The 19740-nt window shown below is 39.6% G+C and overlaps 1 protein-coding gene across 2 annotated transcripts in view; it reads left to right on the top strand.

Moving 5' to 3' along the window:
- The window catches only part of LOC129704532 (contactin-4-like), a 796241-nt gene that overhangs the window by 590251 nt on the left and 186250 nt on the right, over positions 1-19740 (top strand). For both annotated transcript variants that reach the window (XM_055647705.1, XM_055647704.1), the window contains one exon: positions 11627-11802. In XM_055647705.1, the coding sequence (XP_055503680.1) occupies positions 11627-11802 (176 nt within the window). The remainder of the gene's footprint in view (positions 1-11626; positions 11803-19740) is intronic.

Here is a 19740-nt window from a genome sequence, read left to right as displayed (position 1 = left end):
TTTGGGAATGTTTGAACAAACAAGTGACCAAAGCAATCACCAACAGATGGATTATTTTAGCTTAGTTGCCTTTCATTATTCAAGAGCTGTAGAATACTGCCTTTATGTCAACTGGTGAAACCTTTAGATGCTCACTTACTTCCAATTGGCAGAAGAGTTTTTTTTGCTGTCATTTTGTTTCTCACTGATCATATTTATTTGATATTAATTTCATCTGATGCACTCAACTGGGCCTGACCTTAATAATGTTGTATGAACATAGACTGAAATAGCATTAAGGGCCTGCCCCACTGTACGAAGTAATTCAATAGTTCTCCCGAGTTTCTCCTGATTTGAACTCGGAGAATTACGGTAATAGCCGCTCGTAGGTACTCTGGGCTCTCGTGGACATTTTTCAACATGTTGAAAAAACTTCACGAGCTTACTGCGTTTCCCGAGTACCTTTTCCCGAGTACCTGCGTTTCCCGAGTACCTTCCCGAGTACCAAGAACCGCTAAGAGACATCCCGAGCTCCGACGTACCCGCTACGTGCATTCTACCTACTTACCACGAGTTTGATTTTGTTTTTTTAACTCGGGAGAGCTCTTGGGTAAACTCGTATAAGTGGGACAGGCCCTTTAGGAAGAGGGTGATACAGTTTTATGTACATTGACCTCAATTGTTAAAATGTAACCATTCAATTTGTCACTTTATTAAATAGATCGGGAACAAAAATAAAAACAGATATATAATTTTCTTTCCCGATAAATTAGAAGTTTGTCAATGACACCAAAGAGGCAAGACAATTGAACGCATCTGAGGCTTAGAGTTACAAAACAACGTGGCATTAAGGGAAATTCAAGGACTTTTACACACGGGCAATGATGTTTATGGAAGAGTAAAATTTTAAAGGCACTGAACTGATTTATTCATTTAAATGGAAGCTGGAACAGTGGGCAATACAATGGATTGCATTTGTTTCCATGACCAGATAAGTTCACAAATCTGCTGTCTACAAGAATTTCACCAATTGATTGAAAGTTACAGCATGGAAATAGGCCCTTCGGCCCACTACGTCGACCATCAATCACCCATTCACACTAGTTCTCTGTTATCCTGCTTTCACATCCACTAGGGAAAATTTACAGAGGCCAATTAACCTACAAACCCGCATGGTTTTGGGGATGTGGAAGGAAACCGGAGGAAACTCAAGTGGTCACAGTGAGAACTGGCAAAATATAAACAGTACCCAAGGTTCGGGTCGAACCCCGATCTCAGATGCTATGAGGAAGTAGCTCTACTGGCTGTGCCACTGTGCCATCCCTTTAAGGACGATTTTTGCTAACTATCACTCAAATCTGAGTGGAAATAGACTCAAGATTATAAAATATCCAGTATGAATGAAGTACAAATCACTTCTAATTTTAAGTTTTGAATTTGTTTTTAAAGTCTGTTGCATAACATAATGTTTTAAAAATGCAATAAACATTTTACAATAGGATTATGGTGTTGCTCCCAGGAATTAAAATCAAGTGAGCATCTGACAATAGCGGGGAAATCAACTACACGTATGCAGCAGAATTCAGTTCCCAATGAGAAGTCACATCATTGGCATTTGCTTTAAAATTACATTTTTGTTAAAAATTAGTTATGGGTAATAAAAATTGTGTAAACTTGAAACAGAAGAGGCATTGGTTGGAGCATTATAGTTTGCCTTTAACAGGCTTATATCAGGGAAGCATTACAGACTATATATTAGCACATAGTATAATTACTGCACGGTGTTGCAAGATAAGAGACTGAAATGTGAGTTTGGGAATTTGTTACAGGAAATGTTGAATAGATGGGTGGACAAGATAGCACAATAGGAAGTGTTAGGTAATATTATTTGTAAATGAACAATTAGTGAACGAATTTGGCATTCATTACTGGTTCTCAGCCAAAGCAATGCAGGATAATTATTTCTCATGTAAATCGTTGCAACATCATCGAATAGACTAAAGGGGCTGTCCCACTGCAGCGACCTAATTGGCGAGTTTAGGAGAGTTTGAAAAAAATGTCAGGTTGAAGACCTTCGACTATGTAGAAGACCTCCTTTGACCTCCTTCAACTACCTTGAAGACTAACTTCGACTAGCTTCGGGAAAATTGGACACCGAATAGTGGAGAGTAAAGTCGATCTCCTTCGACCTCCCTTCAACTATGTTGAAGACTATCTATGACTACCTTCAACTACTCTAGATTACCGATGAATAACATGCCGATCTACTTCGATTAAGCCTACGAGTAAAAAAAGTATCGATTTTTTTTTTTCTTTTCTTTTTTTTTCCATGGCAACCTTTTTTTTACTCGCGGGCATTTTTCAACATTGTGAAAAATATGCCGCGACATAGCTGAGGGCTCGAGTACGCGGGGACTACTCTCAAGCGTGAAGGAGAGTTACAAAGACCTCGTAGGACCTCGTGTCGGCCATGCTGCGAATATGATTTGAGGGCAAACTCGTCTGAACTCGCAGATTAGGTAGCAACAGTGGGACAGCCCCTTAAGTATATATTTTTTAAGTACTCTCAAAAATTAAATATATTTACAAATGTGTAGAGAAATTCTAATTTGCAAACATGAGTATTATTTCATAACTAGTTCATAACTTCCCTGTAGGCTGTGAGATTTCAGTGTTCTTCAGACTACCTATGTTTAATGAGTAGCTTGATTCTGTTAAATCCGAGGGCTGAGCATAGAATTGTGGTGTTCCCCAACAATTCCAGCTACGTCATGGGGCATGTTTCCCTCACCTGGTGAATACTTGAGGCCATTTGAAAAGGCTGCAAAGTCGTCAATGGGTGGAGGCAAAACTTTTCTTCCCATCTCTCAGCAGAAATTTAACAGATGTGTCAATCTGCCTTTCTGTCTCATGTTGTAGACTATTTCAGAATAATATATATATATATATATATATATATATATATACAAGTACAGCTGGAAACTGCTTGCTTGACAGTACTTCCAATCAATAGTGCTGACGTGCAACATTTAATGCTACTAAATAAGTGAGGGGCCCTACCTACGCTCCTAGTTCAAAACACTAATTAAGGTTGTCTTGACTGGATTTGACCCATAATATCCAAGATCCTCGGTCAATGCCCAAAGACCCCACAACTGCTTTGCAGTCTTTAACATTTTAACATTTATTGATTTATTTGTCTTCTGAAAAGCTTTGTGTTTGTTGATACAAAATTATCCACATGCACTTTTTGTAAACCAATAATTGCCAGCTTAGCTGTACAAACATTCTATTTATCTGTTTTTACAGGAATACCATAGATCCCTTGGGGTACGTGTCTTCAATTTTCAAAGCTATTTTTCACCAAAACTAATGCTGCATTGTTCTTTACCCAGAGGTATACACTGCACTCAAACACCCATGATGAATTTCACCCAGCTCAGTGCAACATTTTCCAGGGAACACATCCCTTCTGCATTCATAAATTACAGTGAATATGCAGCACAGAAACAGTGCATTTAGTTTAATCAGACGGGGACAATCCTATCACCAGGGGAGCTTCCACCTGCCTCGAATTACCACTTCTCACAGTATTCTCTCTCTCTCTTTCTCTCGTGTGTGTGTGTGTGTGAGTGTGTGGGCTCACACACAGACACACATAAATTCACACACATGTATATATATTGTTTGAGTACATTTTATATATATGTGTGTGTGTGTGTGTGTGTATATATATATATACCCTTTTGTGTGGGTGTGAGTGTACACACGCATGTGCACACATATACGCACACGCCCCTCCCTCTGTTCCCTGCATAGCCACGTACATATACAAATGCCTCTTTAATATCACTATTGTATCTCCTCCACCAGCACCTCTGGCAGCACATTTACGGGACCTGCCATTTTTCTGGGTGCAAAAAAACATTGCCCCTCCCAACTTAAAGCTATGCCCTCAGGTCTTTGACATTTCTTGGCCTTCCTGAAAAGATGTTTCAGTGCAATCTAAGCAATTGAACCTTTGCATCTTTCAAAACAAATGTCATGGGCAAATAGAGGCAGAAAACTGAAGATGGGTATCCTCTCTGCTGGGAATTTCACTTCAGTGAGTAGGTTGGTATATTTTCCAGCTTTGGAGAAATTCATTCCAGCTAAAGTATGTTTGCCTGCCTCCAGATGGAAGAAATGAGGCACTTGAGAATGACCATGCAAACAGCTTGCACCCTGCATGGAAAATCACTGATCTGTGAGCACAAGCAATATAATGGGGTTGGGAATGAATGGAGATGGACACATCAGCACCAGAACAAAGCTATCATTCTCATGATTTAGAACAGACAGTTCTGGCAGTTCAGGGGACAACCAAGAAGAGAAAAAGTGAGTTCAGGACAACATTGAGTTGCTACATTTACAAACCTGTTGTGTTGTTGCAAGTGAAAAATTTCATTGAAGATAGACACAAAATGCTGGAGTAACTCAGCGGGACAGGCAGCATCTCTGGATAGAAGGAATGGGTGATGTTCTGGGTCGAGACCCTTCTTCAGACTGATTTTTCATTGTTCTATTTTGGTACAAACGACAATAAATCATCCTTGACTCTCTTGCCATTGTGTGACCAAGAAATAACAATCAAGTTTAAGAATTTTGGGAGAGAGTGAGTGGGAATGGATGGCTGAAGATCATTGGAGAGAGGCGATGAATGACAGCATACAAAGATCTGTGGTCAGATGAAAGTTGTGGGAGATTAAAACGAAAACCTGGGATAGATGCAAGGCAAAAGCGTGTGACATCTGAACAAGACAAAAATCAAAAGATAATATTGTGTTGATTGAAATGGGAATTGCAGAAAGATTTTCTGAAATTGTTAAATTCACCATTCCGTCTGAAGAAGGGGCTCGACCCGAAACATCACCCATTCCTTCTCTCCAAAGATGCTGCCTGTTCCGCTGAGTTACTCCAGCTTTTTGTGTCTATTCAGTCTGGAAATTGTAATTTGTCTTAGTGGTAGATGAATTTTCACAAATCTGTTCGAAATAAAATCCAAAAGCACTCTCTTGCATTACTGTTCAATGTAGTGTAGATTATGAAATATGGTCACGCATGTTTTTATACATCAGATGCTCTATAGAGTCAGATCTAATTCAGTATGATTGCTGCTTTTAGTCTCCCAGGTGGCTTCTAAGGTAATGTCAATCTACAGGTACATCCATCACTTCTCCAACGAATGCATACTAGAACAATCCATTAAGCAATAATTTATTTTCCAATGACATTACATCAAGAGCCAAGAGAATATCTGAGAAAGTAATCATGATTTACAATCATATGGCAGGTATATGGTTATGTAATATGGTAAAAATGTCCTATGCCATTTCACAGGAGCAAGCAAGCTTCTTATGGATTTTCAGGCAGTTTTTCCATAGATTACTCAGAATGGCAATCATTCAGGGAGGAAAGCATCAAAAAGCTGAGAGGTTTTTAGGGCACCCCAGGGCTTTCGTCCTTTGCTAAATTAAGGCAGGTTTGCCAATGGTGAAGTGATGAATTTCCGAAATTCATCATGAGGTCATAAGTGGAGAAGCATAGGGAAGTTGGAGGATCACGGGGCTGAAGATTACAGAGAGAGCGAGGAATGAACCCACTGAGGCATATCAAAGCAAAATGAGAATTTTAAAATTTGGCTTTTTTTTTTTAGGTGAAAACTAATATAAGGTACCAAGCACCATGGTGTTAAGTGAATGGAAATAAATTAGAAAACAGCAGAGTAGAACCTGAATTCATGGCCTATGGATCAAGGGACATCAGCCAGGGTTATGTCAGATTGATTAAGCCCAGAGATAATAAAGATGTGATGAGGTTTTCAGCAGCTGGTTTCTGATGCAACGTTATGGAGAAGGACAAGGAGTGGAACTATGAACGATCAAATAGGTAGACATCCTTTTCATGATGGCTTCAATAGCCTGTTTCTGTGCTGTGATCATGTACTGAAGTGAAAACATCCCATCTTAATTGCGGTGTAGGTATCTGGTTTGATATGCATTCTAGAGTTAGATAACCCATTAAGATTGGAAACAATGGAGATCCAATTAATGGGGGCAGTGCCAATGAAACTGTGTCTTTTTAAGGGTGGAACGTATGGCAGAATTGCTGCCATAATGCTCAAGTGACCCAGGTTCAAACTTGACCACTGTTGCTATTTGTGTGGAGAATGCCCATTCTCTCTGTGACCACAGGAATTTCTTCCAGGTGCTTCAGTTCCCTTTCATATCTTATGGAAGTGGTTGGGTTAATTGGCCACAGTAAATTGCTCGTGGTGTACAGGAGAATGGTAGAATCTAGTGGGAGTTGATGAAAAACTGAGAAGAAAAAAAATAGGACTAATGTGTTATGGGTGTTTGGCACAAATTAATTTGGTGAGAGTGTAGGGCCTATCCCACTTGGCTATTTATCGGCGACTGCCGGAGTCAAATTGATTGGATTGGATTGGATTGGATTCAATTTATTATCATTGCACTTTTCAGTGCAACAAAATGGTTTAGCCTGCAGTCATAACATAGAATAAATAACAAAACAAACACGCAACACAGTTTAACGTCCCAAAGTCATTGTCTCTTCCCTCCTTGCTCTCCCTCTGCGCTGAGGCAATCCAAGCCTCCGATGTTGTGACCCCGCCGGGTGATTGTGAGCAAGTCCCGCGGCTGAATCCGTGCTCCGCAAACGGGCCGGTTCAAACTCCGCGGCCCGGGGCGGTCGAAGCTGCCGAAGCTGCCACTCTCCAGTTCAGCGGACGCAGCTGTTGTTGACCTGCGAGCTCCCGACTATGTCGTCTACTGGCCCGCGGCCGAACCTCCGAGGCTCCAAAGTCGGGTCGGAAGTTGGGTCGCACCGCAACCACAGCCCCGAAGTCGGCCAGCCTCGCGTTGGTAAGTCCTGGCTCTGCCTCCGGAGCCTCGAGGTCGGTCGCAGTTGGAGGCCGCCAGCTCCGCGATAGGCCTCAGCGCAGACGGACACGGAGACGGGGGATACGGCAAGAAAGGTCGCATCCCCCCCCCCCCCCCCATGAACGAAGAGTAAAAAAAACATGCCACACCCACCCCGCCACACAGACACAACTAAATAAACCGAAATAAACTGCAACTACGGGACAACAGAAAATAAAAAAAAGAAAAGACAAACGGACTGCAGGCGAGCCGCAGCTGCAAGGCAGCGCCCCCACTTTCGTGGCAGCGTCAGTGTCACCAAAAGTTTTTGAACATATCAAAATCCAGCAGGGACAATAAAAATGTTGCGACACTTGAAAAAACACCAAGCGTCCTACGTCATCATGCCGCGTCACCGCCGCATCACGCCGCAAATTTTTCGGTGACCTTGTACGTCAGTCAATGATGCCGACAGTCGTGGAAAAAATCGCCAAGTGGGACAGGCCCTTGACTGTTTTAAAACAACATGACTTTCGGATTTTATAATTCTAAAATTCCCGTTATGGAGTAAAAAAATTGCCTCAGCCACTGCTGAATGTTGGGGGAGAAATTTGACAGGTTTGAGGCAGTGGAAGGAAGTAGTGCAGTGAAAGGGTTCTTGCATGCAAGGGAAATGGACCATGACATTTCACTCCTGGTTGCTGGGAAGTTGGAAGGGGAGATCCAATAGTAACAATACAGCAGGATTGTCGACACCAGGAACTGCAGGTGCTGGGTTACGTAAAAGAACAAAGTGCTGAAGCAACTCAGTGAGTCAGGCAGCATCTCTGGAAAACATGGATAGCTGACGTTCCAGGTCGGGACCCTTCTAACCAAAGGTTCAAAGGTCAGTTTATTGTCAGGTGCACCAGTTAAAGCACAGTGGGACACAAATTACCATACAGCCATACTTTAAAAAAAAAAGCAACAAGACACACAACTACATAAAAGTTAATGCAAACATCCACCACAGCAGATTGACACCACACCACACCAAGTCTAATCTTCTTCCTCTTTTTTCTCCCGCGGTCGGGGCAGTCGAACCATCCGCATCGGGGCGATCGAAGGTGATCGGGGTGGTCGAAACTCCTGTGAGTTGGAGCTCCCGAAGTGGGTCACTAACCAGGTGCCACGAGCTCCACGATGTTAAAGTACGCAGGCTCCCGCAGTTGGAGCTCCCGGTCGGTCGGCAGCTCCTCGATGTTAGGCTGCAGTGCGGACAGAGATACGATACGGGAAAAGATCGCATCTTCCAACCCCCCACATAAAACGAGCTGAAGAACACTAAAACATACATTTAACACATACTAAAAAACAACAAAGAAGGTAGGGAGGAGACAATGTTGGCGAGGCGGCCATTGCAGCGCCACCCAGTGGTTCAGATGATTCCATGGTGACCACTGGAATGACGATAGTAGAACCTTGCAAATGAGGTTCCAACTCAATGGACAACAGTGGCAACAGGTTGTAGAAAGGTAGTGTGGTATAGTGTGGTGTTGAAGGCTTGTGATAAGTTGACTAGAATAAGAAGAGATTCCCTCTGACATGAATGCATTGGAGGTCATTGACACATATGGAATTTCTCAATCTGTTGTAAACCATAGTTCACTGAGGCAATTGATTGAGGAAAACAAAATGTACATTCAAATCTGTGAAGAAATATTTTCAAAAGAAATGCATTTAAAATGAACAATTTTTTTCCTAGACTAGAAATCCAGAATGTTGGGTATTTATAGTCACACTAATGAAATCAATCTATAATCCAGTACAGATAAGAATGATTCACAGTTTTATAGAACTACATTTTTTTCTTGTATTATCCATATCTAGATTTCTTCAAATTACACAATAAGCTCCTTAAAATCCATTACTTTTATTAATGCAGGTCGAATCAGTGCTGTTTGATATTTTTTTCGTCTTGCTTGGATTTGTTTATGTGAACAGACTTCTTTAATATGATGATTTGCTGAATATCAAATGAAACAGGCTCATCAATAGTTCAATTAAAATAATAATTGACAAAAGATAAAAGCAGACATCATAACTGAATGTTTAACTGGACTCCTGATTAGATGTTTAGGATTGGCTTTGAAATTGTGTGTAGAAATTAGAAAACATGATGACTTCAAGTCATTCTTTCCTGAATAATTAAATCATTTCATGTTTGAATCTGTGAATAGACTGCAAATCACTCTACCATGGATGACACAGTTCCATTTCTAATTTTCTGATTAATGTTCTGACTTGCTCCGCAATACAGGACATTACAACTTTAATAATATTTGATTACCAAGGTTGGTTTCTTCTTGAAATCCTGCACTCCATTGCCCTCAATTGGTTTTGGTACTAAACACTCTTCATTTTATTTTAACTCGGATCATTTGATTGCTCATGTCAGTTTATCATTCACTATTGAAAAAAAAACTGCTTAATAGCACCCTCTGGGAGAATGCAAATTAGCTTAGGGAAGATGTGCATTAATAGCTGTATCAGGGTCAAAATAATAATTCCTGCACCTGATAAGTACTAAAGATAAATCATTTAATACCATTTATGATCTGAATAAACAATGAAATCACTCTTCTGCCTGTGAAGGCAAAGATATAAAAGTTGTTGCAATGTCGTTTAAGGAAATAGATTTTTAAACATGAACGTTATCAAGGGGCAATTGGAGAGGTTAGGGATTTGGTATTGAGAAGGAGGTTCAGTTATGATTGTACTGTAATTATGATGGGCATACAAAATCCATGTATGGGGAGGATAAAGTGAACCATCCTGGTCTTTATTCCCAGGATAGAGGATTCTAAAACTAGCTTAAAGTGAGAGGGAAGAGATTTAAAAGGGACACCAGGGGCAACCTTTTCACTCAGAGGATAGTCCATATCCAGAATGAGCTGCAGTGGAACCAATAGAAGCAGAAACAATTACAACTTTCAAAAGACACAAATAAAATATGGATGATAGGATGGGATAGGGTTGGGGGGGGGGGGGGGGGGGGGGGGGGGGGGGGGGGGGGGGGATATGGGCCAAAGGCTAACTTAGAATGACAAGGGCTTGTTTCCATGCTGTTTCACTCTGTGACACTATGAATGATGGAACAGGCTTAAAGGGCTGACTGATGCTCTTTTTTGTATCAGCATTATAACTTTTAGATTAAAAGCTATGAATACATTACAAATAATTAGCATTGGAGGATAGTTCACTGACAAGATGATACATTGGTGTGTTTGTTGCTTTGTATTATTATGTGAACACAGGTATTGATTAAATTACTGTATACCAGTATGATAATTACCAGTGTTCTTTATGACTGCTACTGTAAAATAAGGCACCTAATGAATTGTACCTGTTCTCGCCTTCCCTGCCGTGTGCTTATATCACATGCAAACAACATGAATATCTGTTTCACATCACAGGGGAGTAATGTACTGTGACTACTGCTGAAGACAAGAGAAATATTATTAGTGAAGGAGGCATGGAAAAGATACAATTGAACATGGCGTAGCCACAAATATGGTCTTATTCATTTTGATTGAGGGGAGGAAATAACAGTACATTATCAAAAGATCTGGTGCAGAAAGTGAAGGTGCAGAAAATGGTATCTAAGTAAACAAAATGTGAGGAATTATAATCAAGAATTCCGTGGTTCGAATGTTTTTAATCATACAATGAATTAATGATATGAATTATATTTTATTGTCATATGTACCTAGTATAGTGAAGTGCTTAGATTTGCATACAACCTAGGCAGTGTACAAGTGTCCCCAAGCGTTGGCACTGACAAAGTCCTCCTCCCCCCCCCGCCAGTTCCCCCTTCCTTCACGGTGGCTCTCTGCCAGCTCCCTCTTTGCTCTTGGTAGACCACCCCCCCACCTCGCACGCCAGGTCCCGCATTTTTCTCGGCAGCACTTCACCAGGTCCCCCCCCCCCCCATTGCTCTCATCGGGAATATGCTCAAGGCGGCGGTGGGTGAGCTGGGCCTACCGGGCGGGGCGTCGGTCTGCGGTGGGTGATATCGTTCCACGGCGGGCGAGTCACCCAGTAGAGATGGGGAGAAGCTTTGCTTGAACCCGGAGGTAATAGTTCTTCAGCTTCTGTATCCTCTTCAGTATGACAGTAGCAAGCTGTGACAGGGTGGTTTGGGAATCTCAGAGATTTTGGAGTGGAAGGACTGGTGCTTTTGTACAAGTTATGGAAAATAAGGGAAGGTTGAATATGAAAGGTTAAAGTTGAAAAAACTGGTCGAGGAATGCAACAATTAAGAATTTTTTTTAAAAACAAGAACAGGAGTAAAACATTCCACAAGTATCATACATCATATGTCTGTAAAGCTTTTATTTGAGCCATATCCCGTCGCCCAAAAAACATACGCCCATTGATGTTTCCATTTATCTCAATTAATAATACTGCATTTTATTTGCCCATTTGATAACTCCTCCATATTTTTAAAAAGTTTGTTGTGCAATGTAGGTGGGGCCCAGTTTCACTACTGGAGGTAAGAGACATTTAGAATGTGGTCTCGGTCATTTAGAGAGTCTTCAGTCATTGTTCAATAGTGTCACTATTCTAGGCAATGCAATTCGTACTGACCTATTCTGTTCTTGAAATGTTTCTTTGACATGGCTTTCTAATAAAAGTTGACACGTTCTGGGATGAGTTTTTAAAATGACTTTTTTTTCCAATGACAGATCCAACAAGAATTACCATTCCACCTTCGGACATGGACGTCACAGTGGGTGAAAGTACAATCTTACCATGCCAAGTCTCTCATGATCCTTCACTGAGTGTTGAATTTGCATGGTCTTTTAATGGACAACTTATAGACTTCAGAAGAGATAGAGATCATTTTGAAAAGGTCGGAGGGGTAAGTGACACACATAGCTTCCTCATCTAATTTTGTGATATTATGATTTTGATGATAAGCTTGACAATTGCATAATTAATTACCAGGTATGAGCCTTATTCAACTAGTCCTAGAAAATTGGTTCCAGTCATACAACATTGAGGGATCTCGAATGAGGTGTCTACTTAAAATCCTGAAGTATTGAAAAGATGGGCACTGACAAAATTAGCCTGAGTTCCGTGTGATTATCACAATGAGCTTTGCACTTCTTGGATGGAATAGGTCTGTCATGCTCTTCCATGGAATCTACTTGTATTAATTGACCAGGTTCATAAGTTAACTTAGTTGAGGTGGCTATAGAATGTTCAGTGCCAACAAAATTAAAATGAAGAAATAGAGAGAGAAAGATATTCAGAAGTGAGGAATGAAAAGTAGAGATTAAAAATACATACAAATATTTGCCTCATACACTGTAACATATGATTTATGTTGAAAGATAAACATTTTCTTCGAACTTCTTTCCTTATGTTAAATTTTGAATAACGGTGGAGTTAATGACTACCTTGTTAGCAAGGAAAAAACAAGAAAAATATTAATTTCTAGAAATGTATACAGTCAGTTTTGCATTTGCTAATGTATCTTAATGGTCCCAGGAGTTGAGGTTACATTACTGATAGAAGCTTATTCTTGTTAGCAAATGAAATCAAAAGTAAGTCTGTTGATATACAGTGGTTTGCAAAAGTATTCGTACCCCTTGAACTTCTCCACATTTTCTCACGTTACAACCACAAACGTAAATGTATTTTATTGGGATTTTATGTGATAGACCAACACAAAGTGCCGCATAATTGTGAAGTGGAAGGAAAATGATACATGGTTTTCAAATTTTTTTACAAATAAAAAACTGAAAAGTGTGGCGTGCAAAAGTATTCAGCCCCCTTTACTCTGATACCCCTAAATAAAATCCAGTGCAACCAATTGCCTTCAGAAGTCACCTATTTATTAAATAGAGTCCACTTGTGTGTAATCTAATCTCAGTATAAATACAGCTGTTCTGTGAAGGCCACAGAGGTTTGTTAGAGAACATTAGTGAACAAACAGCATCATGAAGCCCAAGGAACACACCAGACAGGTCAGGGATAAAGTTGTGGAGAAGTTTAAAGCAGGGTTAGGTTATAAAAAAATATTCCAAGCTTTGAACATCTCACAGAGCACTGTTCAATCCATCATCCGAAAATGGAAAGAGTATGGCACAACTGCAAACTTACCAAAACATGGCCGTCCACCTAAACTGACAGGTCGGGCAAGGAGAGCATTGATCAGAGAAGCAGCCAAGAAGCCCATGGTAACTCTGGAGGAGCTGCAGAGATCCACAGCTCAGGTGGGAGAATCTGTCCACAGGACAACTATTAGTCGTGCACTCCACAAATTGGGCCTTTATGGAAGAGTGGCACGAAGAAAGCCATTGTTGAAAAAAAAGCCATAAAAAGTCCCGTTTGCAGTTTGCCACAAGCCATGTGGAGGACACAGCAAACATGTGGAGGAAGGTGCTCTGGTCAGATGAGACCAAAATTGAAGTTTTTGGCCTAAATGCAAAACGCTATGTGTGGCGGAAAACTAACACTACACATCACCCTGAACACACCATCCCCACTGTGAAACATGGTGGTGGCAGCATCATGCTGTGGGGATGCTTTTCTTCAGCAGGGACAGAGAAGCTGGTCAGAGTTGATGGGAAGATGGATGGAGCCAAATACAGGGCAATCTTGGAAGAAAACCTGTTAGAGTCTGCAAAAGACTTGAGACTGGGGCAGAGGTTCACCTTCCAGCAGGACAACGACCCTAAACATACAGCCAGAGCTACAATGGAATGGTTCAGATCAAAGCACATGCATGTGTTAGAATGGCCCAGTCAAAGTCCAGACCTAAATCCAATTGAGAATCTCTGGCAAGACTTGAAAATTGCTGTTCACAGACGCTCTCCATCCAATCTGACTGAGCTTGAGCTATTTTACAAAGAAGAATGGGCAAAAAATTCAGTCTCTAGATGTGCAAAGCTGGTAGAGACATACCCCAAAAGACTTGCAGCTGTAATTGCAGCGAAAGGTGGTTCTTCAAAGTATTGACTCGGGGGCTGAATACTTTTGCACGCCACACTTTTCAGATTTTTATTTGTAAAAACATTTGAAAACCATGTATCATTTTCCTTTCACTTCACAATTTTGCACCACTTTGTGTTGGTCTATCACATAAAATCCCAATAAAATACATTTACGTTTGTGGTTGTAACGCGAGTCAAAGACTAGAAGGGCTAAGGGGGAATGTTTAATGGAGATGTGTGGAGACATTTTTTTTACAGAGAGAGTGGTAGGTATCTGGAACACTCTGCCAGGAGTGGCCGTGGAAGCAGATATGATAGCATTTGGCTTTTAAAAGGCTTTAAGATAGGCACATGGATATGCAGGGAAAGGAAGGGTATGGATCACATGCAGGCAGAGAAGATCAGTTTAACATGGCACAGAAATTCCTTGTATGTTGCAAACCTACTTGGCGAAAAAAGTCTGATTCTGATTCTGACATTGTGGACCAAAGGACCTGTTCCTGTGCTGTATTATAAATGATTGTACTTCTGGTCAGTCAGGTTGTTCAGTCTCCTGGTCAAACTTTGTTTTCTTACAAAATTATAATAACTGGAATGTGAAAGTGTGTTTGAATAAAATTAAAATATTCATGTTACTTCAATATTTAAGTAACATTAGGTGATTAAATGTTCAGTTAGATTCTGTGATTTACCAAGACTGAGCACGAAGAGAACAAATAAGGTGTTTGTTGAATTACATATTGCGATACTATCCTATGGAAGCTTGATGAAAAATGAACTGCATTTTCTAATATTATTGGAAAGTCAACCTTGTAACAGCTTAACATGTAGAGATTATTACAGTAATAATAATATTGTCAATTACATATTTGCATCACTGGTGATATAATACATACATTCGAAGTATTTGAATGTATTTTCCAGATACCTTTTAATCATTTTCCATTTTCTTCCGTGTACACACTTGAGTGAATATGTGGCCATACCTTAAGCTTTTCTCTTAGACAGTCCCTTGGGATTGAAGATGGCTTACTGCTACTTAGGTTTTAAGTATTGAAATAGCTATGAACACCAACATTTGGGCCATAGTCTCTTTCATGGATGGTATGGAAGTGGGGTGTACAGATGCATAGTTTGTGAAGTTGGGGCCTCCTGCTGATTACTTCTGCAATGCTTCTATGAATGGCCTTGAGGTTCTCAATGCCATCCTGAAGCATCTTCACCACAAAGAGCAGTAATAGACCAGTGTCCCAGGAGCCAATGGGATGTTGTATTTCTGAAAGGATGTTGGGAATTTTCTTGTATGTTTTCTTTCTGTCTCACCCGTAATTTCCCCCAAGATGGAAAAAGGAATAGAGTGTCTGTTTCCGAGTTTGGTAGCAGGCGTTATAATTTTGTGTCTTCCCTGAGATACTGTAGCTATTGAGAGTAACAAAGACCACATTGTTGGATTATTGAGTTGGGAGAGGATAATGATGTTGGGTTGTCCATAGCTGCAATGAATTTGGAGGATTTTTGACAATATCCATTGTACTTTCAATTGCCTTTAGAAGCCTGTGTAGGTCAGGTCACAGAAGCATATAGAAAGGGAGGGATCACTGTGGCTCAGTAGGCAATGAGTCCAGCGGGTCAGGTTGTATTAATCATAGAGTCATACCACACAGAAACAGGTCCTTTGACTCAACTTGTCTATGCTGACTAAGTTGCCCCATCTAAGCTATACTCATTTGTCTGCATTTGGCTTATCTCCTTCTAAACATTTCCTATCCATGTACCAATTTAGAGATAAAAGCTGAGCCAAGATCATAGATGGATTGCTTGGAACAAAAGGATTATTATGATTCAGGCAAAGTTCAGAATTGCGTAAATAGGCCTGCTCCACTTTCAGCGTCATGAAAAAAAAAATTGCCTGCATTACTGTGTCAATACATTGTATAGTGTTGTAGTTCCCTATTCAGGCAGTAGGTGTGCTCAGCGCAGAAAGTTATATCTTGTCATTTCCAATTTAAGTGGCCTTTTAGCACTGTGATAAATGTGAAGTTCTGGCAATCAACCTTCTGGTGCTAAAAATGAACAAACAATGCAAGCAAATGGTTGACATAATTCAAAGACAAACATTGAGGTAATATCCTAAGGCATTACAGTATTATGAAGTGCCAATCACAATATGGAGTTTAATTCTTAAAAACCTGTCCCAAGTATTGTAAGGACAATATTTCTCGAGATGAGCTGGAAACAAGCGCACAAAATAGCAATTTACGCAATAAGACAAATCATTATTGCTTTTATGCGTACTTAGCAAAATAGCTTTTGTTTTTAATTTTTGATTTGCTGTCCTTACTCCTTCTGAATCTATCTGGTTGAGATCAGTTGGAAGCAACAGATGTGGAAGTCTGTTGTGTCTCTTATTGTGGTATTCCATGTGCAGAAAATGGAGCAATGCATGTTTCACAGATTGAAGTGCACAGTTGTCTGCCGAAATGAAATGAAACTCTTGGCAGAGAACATGATTATTTGTCCATTTCCATTTTCTAAAAAAATTGCATGATGTCAGTTTATAGAATCATGATGATAGTAATTCTGTCCTCAGTTATGCAAATTACTGCTCCAGAAAATAATTGCTCACTGTGTTTAATTAGTATTTTAAACCTCTTTCCCATTAATTATCTTGTCAGTGGGCAGTGGAATTATTATTTGTGCCATTAGAACGATTGATAATTCACAATATCCCACCATAGACACTATTCTTCTTTTAATTAATGGCTTCCAGTGTTTGCTTCCACTCCACATAAATATTCTGACTTGAACAGGATATGCTGTTCCAAAGCACCTTGGGGTAAAAGAACTGAGATGATCAGCAATAAAGTATGATTAAAGGTACCATCTGTAATACCTCAAAGTAATATCTCTTTTAAAGGTTTCTACATAACTGATAAATGGAAACTGAATTGTTCTGCCAAAGTGCTTTCACTTAGATGTGGTGGTTCTTGAGAATAAATCCTGAGGTGTAAGTCAAAGGCTAACTTTCCATTTCAACCAAATCCAAATTCATTTTTGCCCCCCTCACCCAACTCCCTCCTCAACACATCAGCTTAGTTTATTGTCACATGTACTGAGGTACAGTGAAAAGCTTTTGTTGCATGCTAACCAGTCAGCAGAAAGACAATACATGATTACAATCGAGCCATTCACAGTGTACCAATACATGATAAGGGAATAATGTTTGGTGCAAGATAAAACCAGTAAAGTCTGATCAAAGATAATTTGAGGGTCACCAATGAGGTAGATAGTAGTTCAAGACTGCTCTCTAGTTGAGGTAGGGTGGTTAATTAACACACAAGCAAAACTGTTTACTAATAATTCCAGGATACATTTCATTAAAATATTTATGCCTTCCACTTATACTCTTCAAATAATTTAAACATAGAAATTAGGTGCAGGAGTAGGCCATTCGGCCCTTCGAGCCTGCACCGCCATTCAATATGATCATGGCTGATCATCCAACTCAGTATCCCGTACCTGCTTTCTCTCCATACCCTCTGATCCCCTTAGCCACAAGGGCCACATCTAACACCCTCTTAAATATAGCCAATGAACTGGCCTCGACTACCCTCTGCGGCAGAGAATTCCAGAGACTCACCACTCATAGACACCCATAAACCAGGGTACCACAGCTTAATTACAAGAATGAAAGTCATTCTTCACAAGTCTAGAGAGTTTTATTTGGAAATGGAGGACAGCATTCATTACATCAACTCGTATAATACTGGGGTTTTGTTGTAGCATTGTCTGTTAAGAGATATAAATATGGAATAATGGTCAAATGGGAATGCATAATAAGGATATGGCTTAATTAAAAGGCTTAAACGGCAACAGATGAACCACGATTTATTGCCCTAATTTCTATCCGGCGATTATGTTGCACAAATGTAATGCAGCCGGGAATCCAACTATCTATTTCCAATTCTAAACGCAATTTGATTATAGAGCTATCTTCAACATAGTAGCATATTGCCAATATTTCTCTTGTGTGCTCCTTTGCAGCATTATTATAGCACATTTATGAGAATAACTTTCTCATTACATTTCACAATATATATATATTTATGCATGTGAGCTGTCAATGGTCATGTTAAATTCATCTGCTCATTCAGTGAAAATAACACTCATGCAAATATTGTGGTAACATCAGCATTGGAATGCAAGCCTCATTATCTCTGATCTAAATAAAATTTTCAATTTTAAAATGTGCACTTGGGATCATGCGCCTGCTTGTCCTTAATTCTGTATATAATGGAAGATTACAACATTTTCAGTTGTCACTTTATAATCTCATGAAATAAAAACCAGTGTAGTAATATCTATTCATTTTTGGATTATAAATATAGAAAAGTGGTCAATAAATAAGGAAGCATCAGGCCCAGTCATGTATAGAATCTTGAATAAGAGTTAAAAGAGATCATTTACTGGTGTAATAATAGAATCTGAGTGTTGCAAAGTGAGTTAATGTTCAAACAGATTTTATCACAAGATTAAATCATGAAATATTTGTGCTTTAACCCTCGTTGTAAACCTACTTGATATAACAACATCCGATGAGTATCTAACAATCAAACATTAAACATGTCTTTCTGCATTTTGTTTTCTTTTCCAAATATCACAAATACCATGTATTATGCAGAACTGGGTCGGAAATCATCAGACATCTTAAGTATTCTCCATCAAAAGATTATATCCACTTATGAGTTCTGGCATTTTTAAATTATTTTTTATGTAATACAGAAAAGAAAAACCAACAGACGTGTGAATTTTGTTTTGCTCTATTGTATACTTTTCCATCTGTTCCATCTGTATTTCACAGTTCTGTGATCACGCAATCAAGTGTGATCTCCCAGAGCACAATTTAAACTGGTTGCCTATAATTAAAGAAATCTAATTTTGGAAAGGACTGAAACCAAGATGCATCCTGTAAGTCCATAACACCCAAGAGCGTCCTCAAAATAAAACAATAACAAATAACAAAAATAAAATAACAACAAAAGTGTGATGTAGTCCATCCTACCCCGAACCACCAGTGTGTTGTATCTCCTGATATTTGTTGTGTAGCTTAAACAATTTTGAAGATTGACACAAAGTTCTGGAGTAACCCAACAGGTCCTGCAGAAAAAGGTTGGGTGATGTTTCAGGTTGAAGTATTTAATTGGCTGTGCTCTAATATTAAGAATGTTGAAAATACTATTGTTCCAAAATATCAGATGTTCAAAAGCAAATAATTATTTTTGGAATGGCAAATTAACTGTACAGCTATGAGGCATATATTTAACGTTGCATCTGGTGTTTGATTTGTTTTGTCATACCATTTTTTTAATGCAGCTCAGTCATTGTTTGCATTTTAATGAAACATATTTTGAATAGCCAGTAAATTATATTTTATTTCTCTGGCCTTTAGGTTACAGTTTCAAAGTCTATCCACATTCATTGTTAATTTTCCAGTGACCAAGCCATTTGCAGTGAAAGCCAGAAAATTCCATCCCACAAGGTTTTAGAATAATAATGCACACATTTATTTATCAAGTTCAATCTAACAAAAGACTTGAGGTACTTAATGCCGAAGACCAAGGGGAATAGATACCAAGACGTTTAGCAGAAATGATCAAAAGATTGGGCAGAGGTGAGTCTTTGGAATTTGTCACAGATAAGAGGAGATAGTGTGCAATCTATAGATAGAGGAGCCAGCACCGCCATTCAATGTGATCATGGCTGATAATCCCCAATCAGTACCCCGTTCCTGCCTCCTAGCTCTCTCTTGAAAGTATCCAGAGAACCGGCCTCCACCGCCCTCTGAGGCAGAGAATTCC

The sequence above is a fragment of the Leucoraja erinacea genome, chromosome 16, assembly GCF_028641065.1.
Source record: "Leucoraja erinacea ecotype New England chromosome 16, Leri_hhj_1, whole genome shotgun sequence".
Classification (NCBI taxonomy): domain Eukaryota; kingdom Metazoa; phylum Chordata; class Chondrichthyes; order Rajiformes; family Rajidae; genus Leucoraja; species Leucoraja erinaceus.
This window is presented reverse-complemented; position numbering and strand designations above follow the sequence as displayed.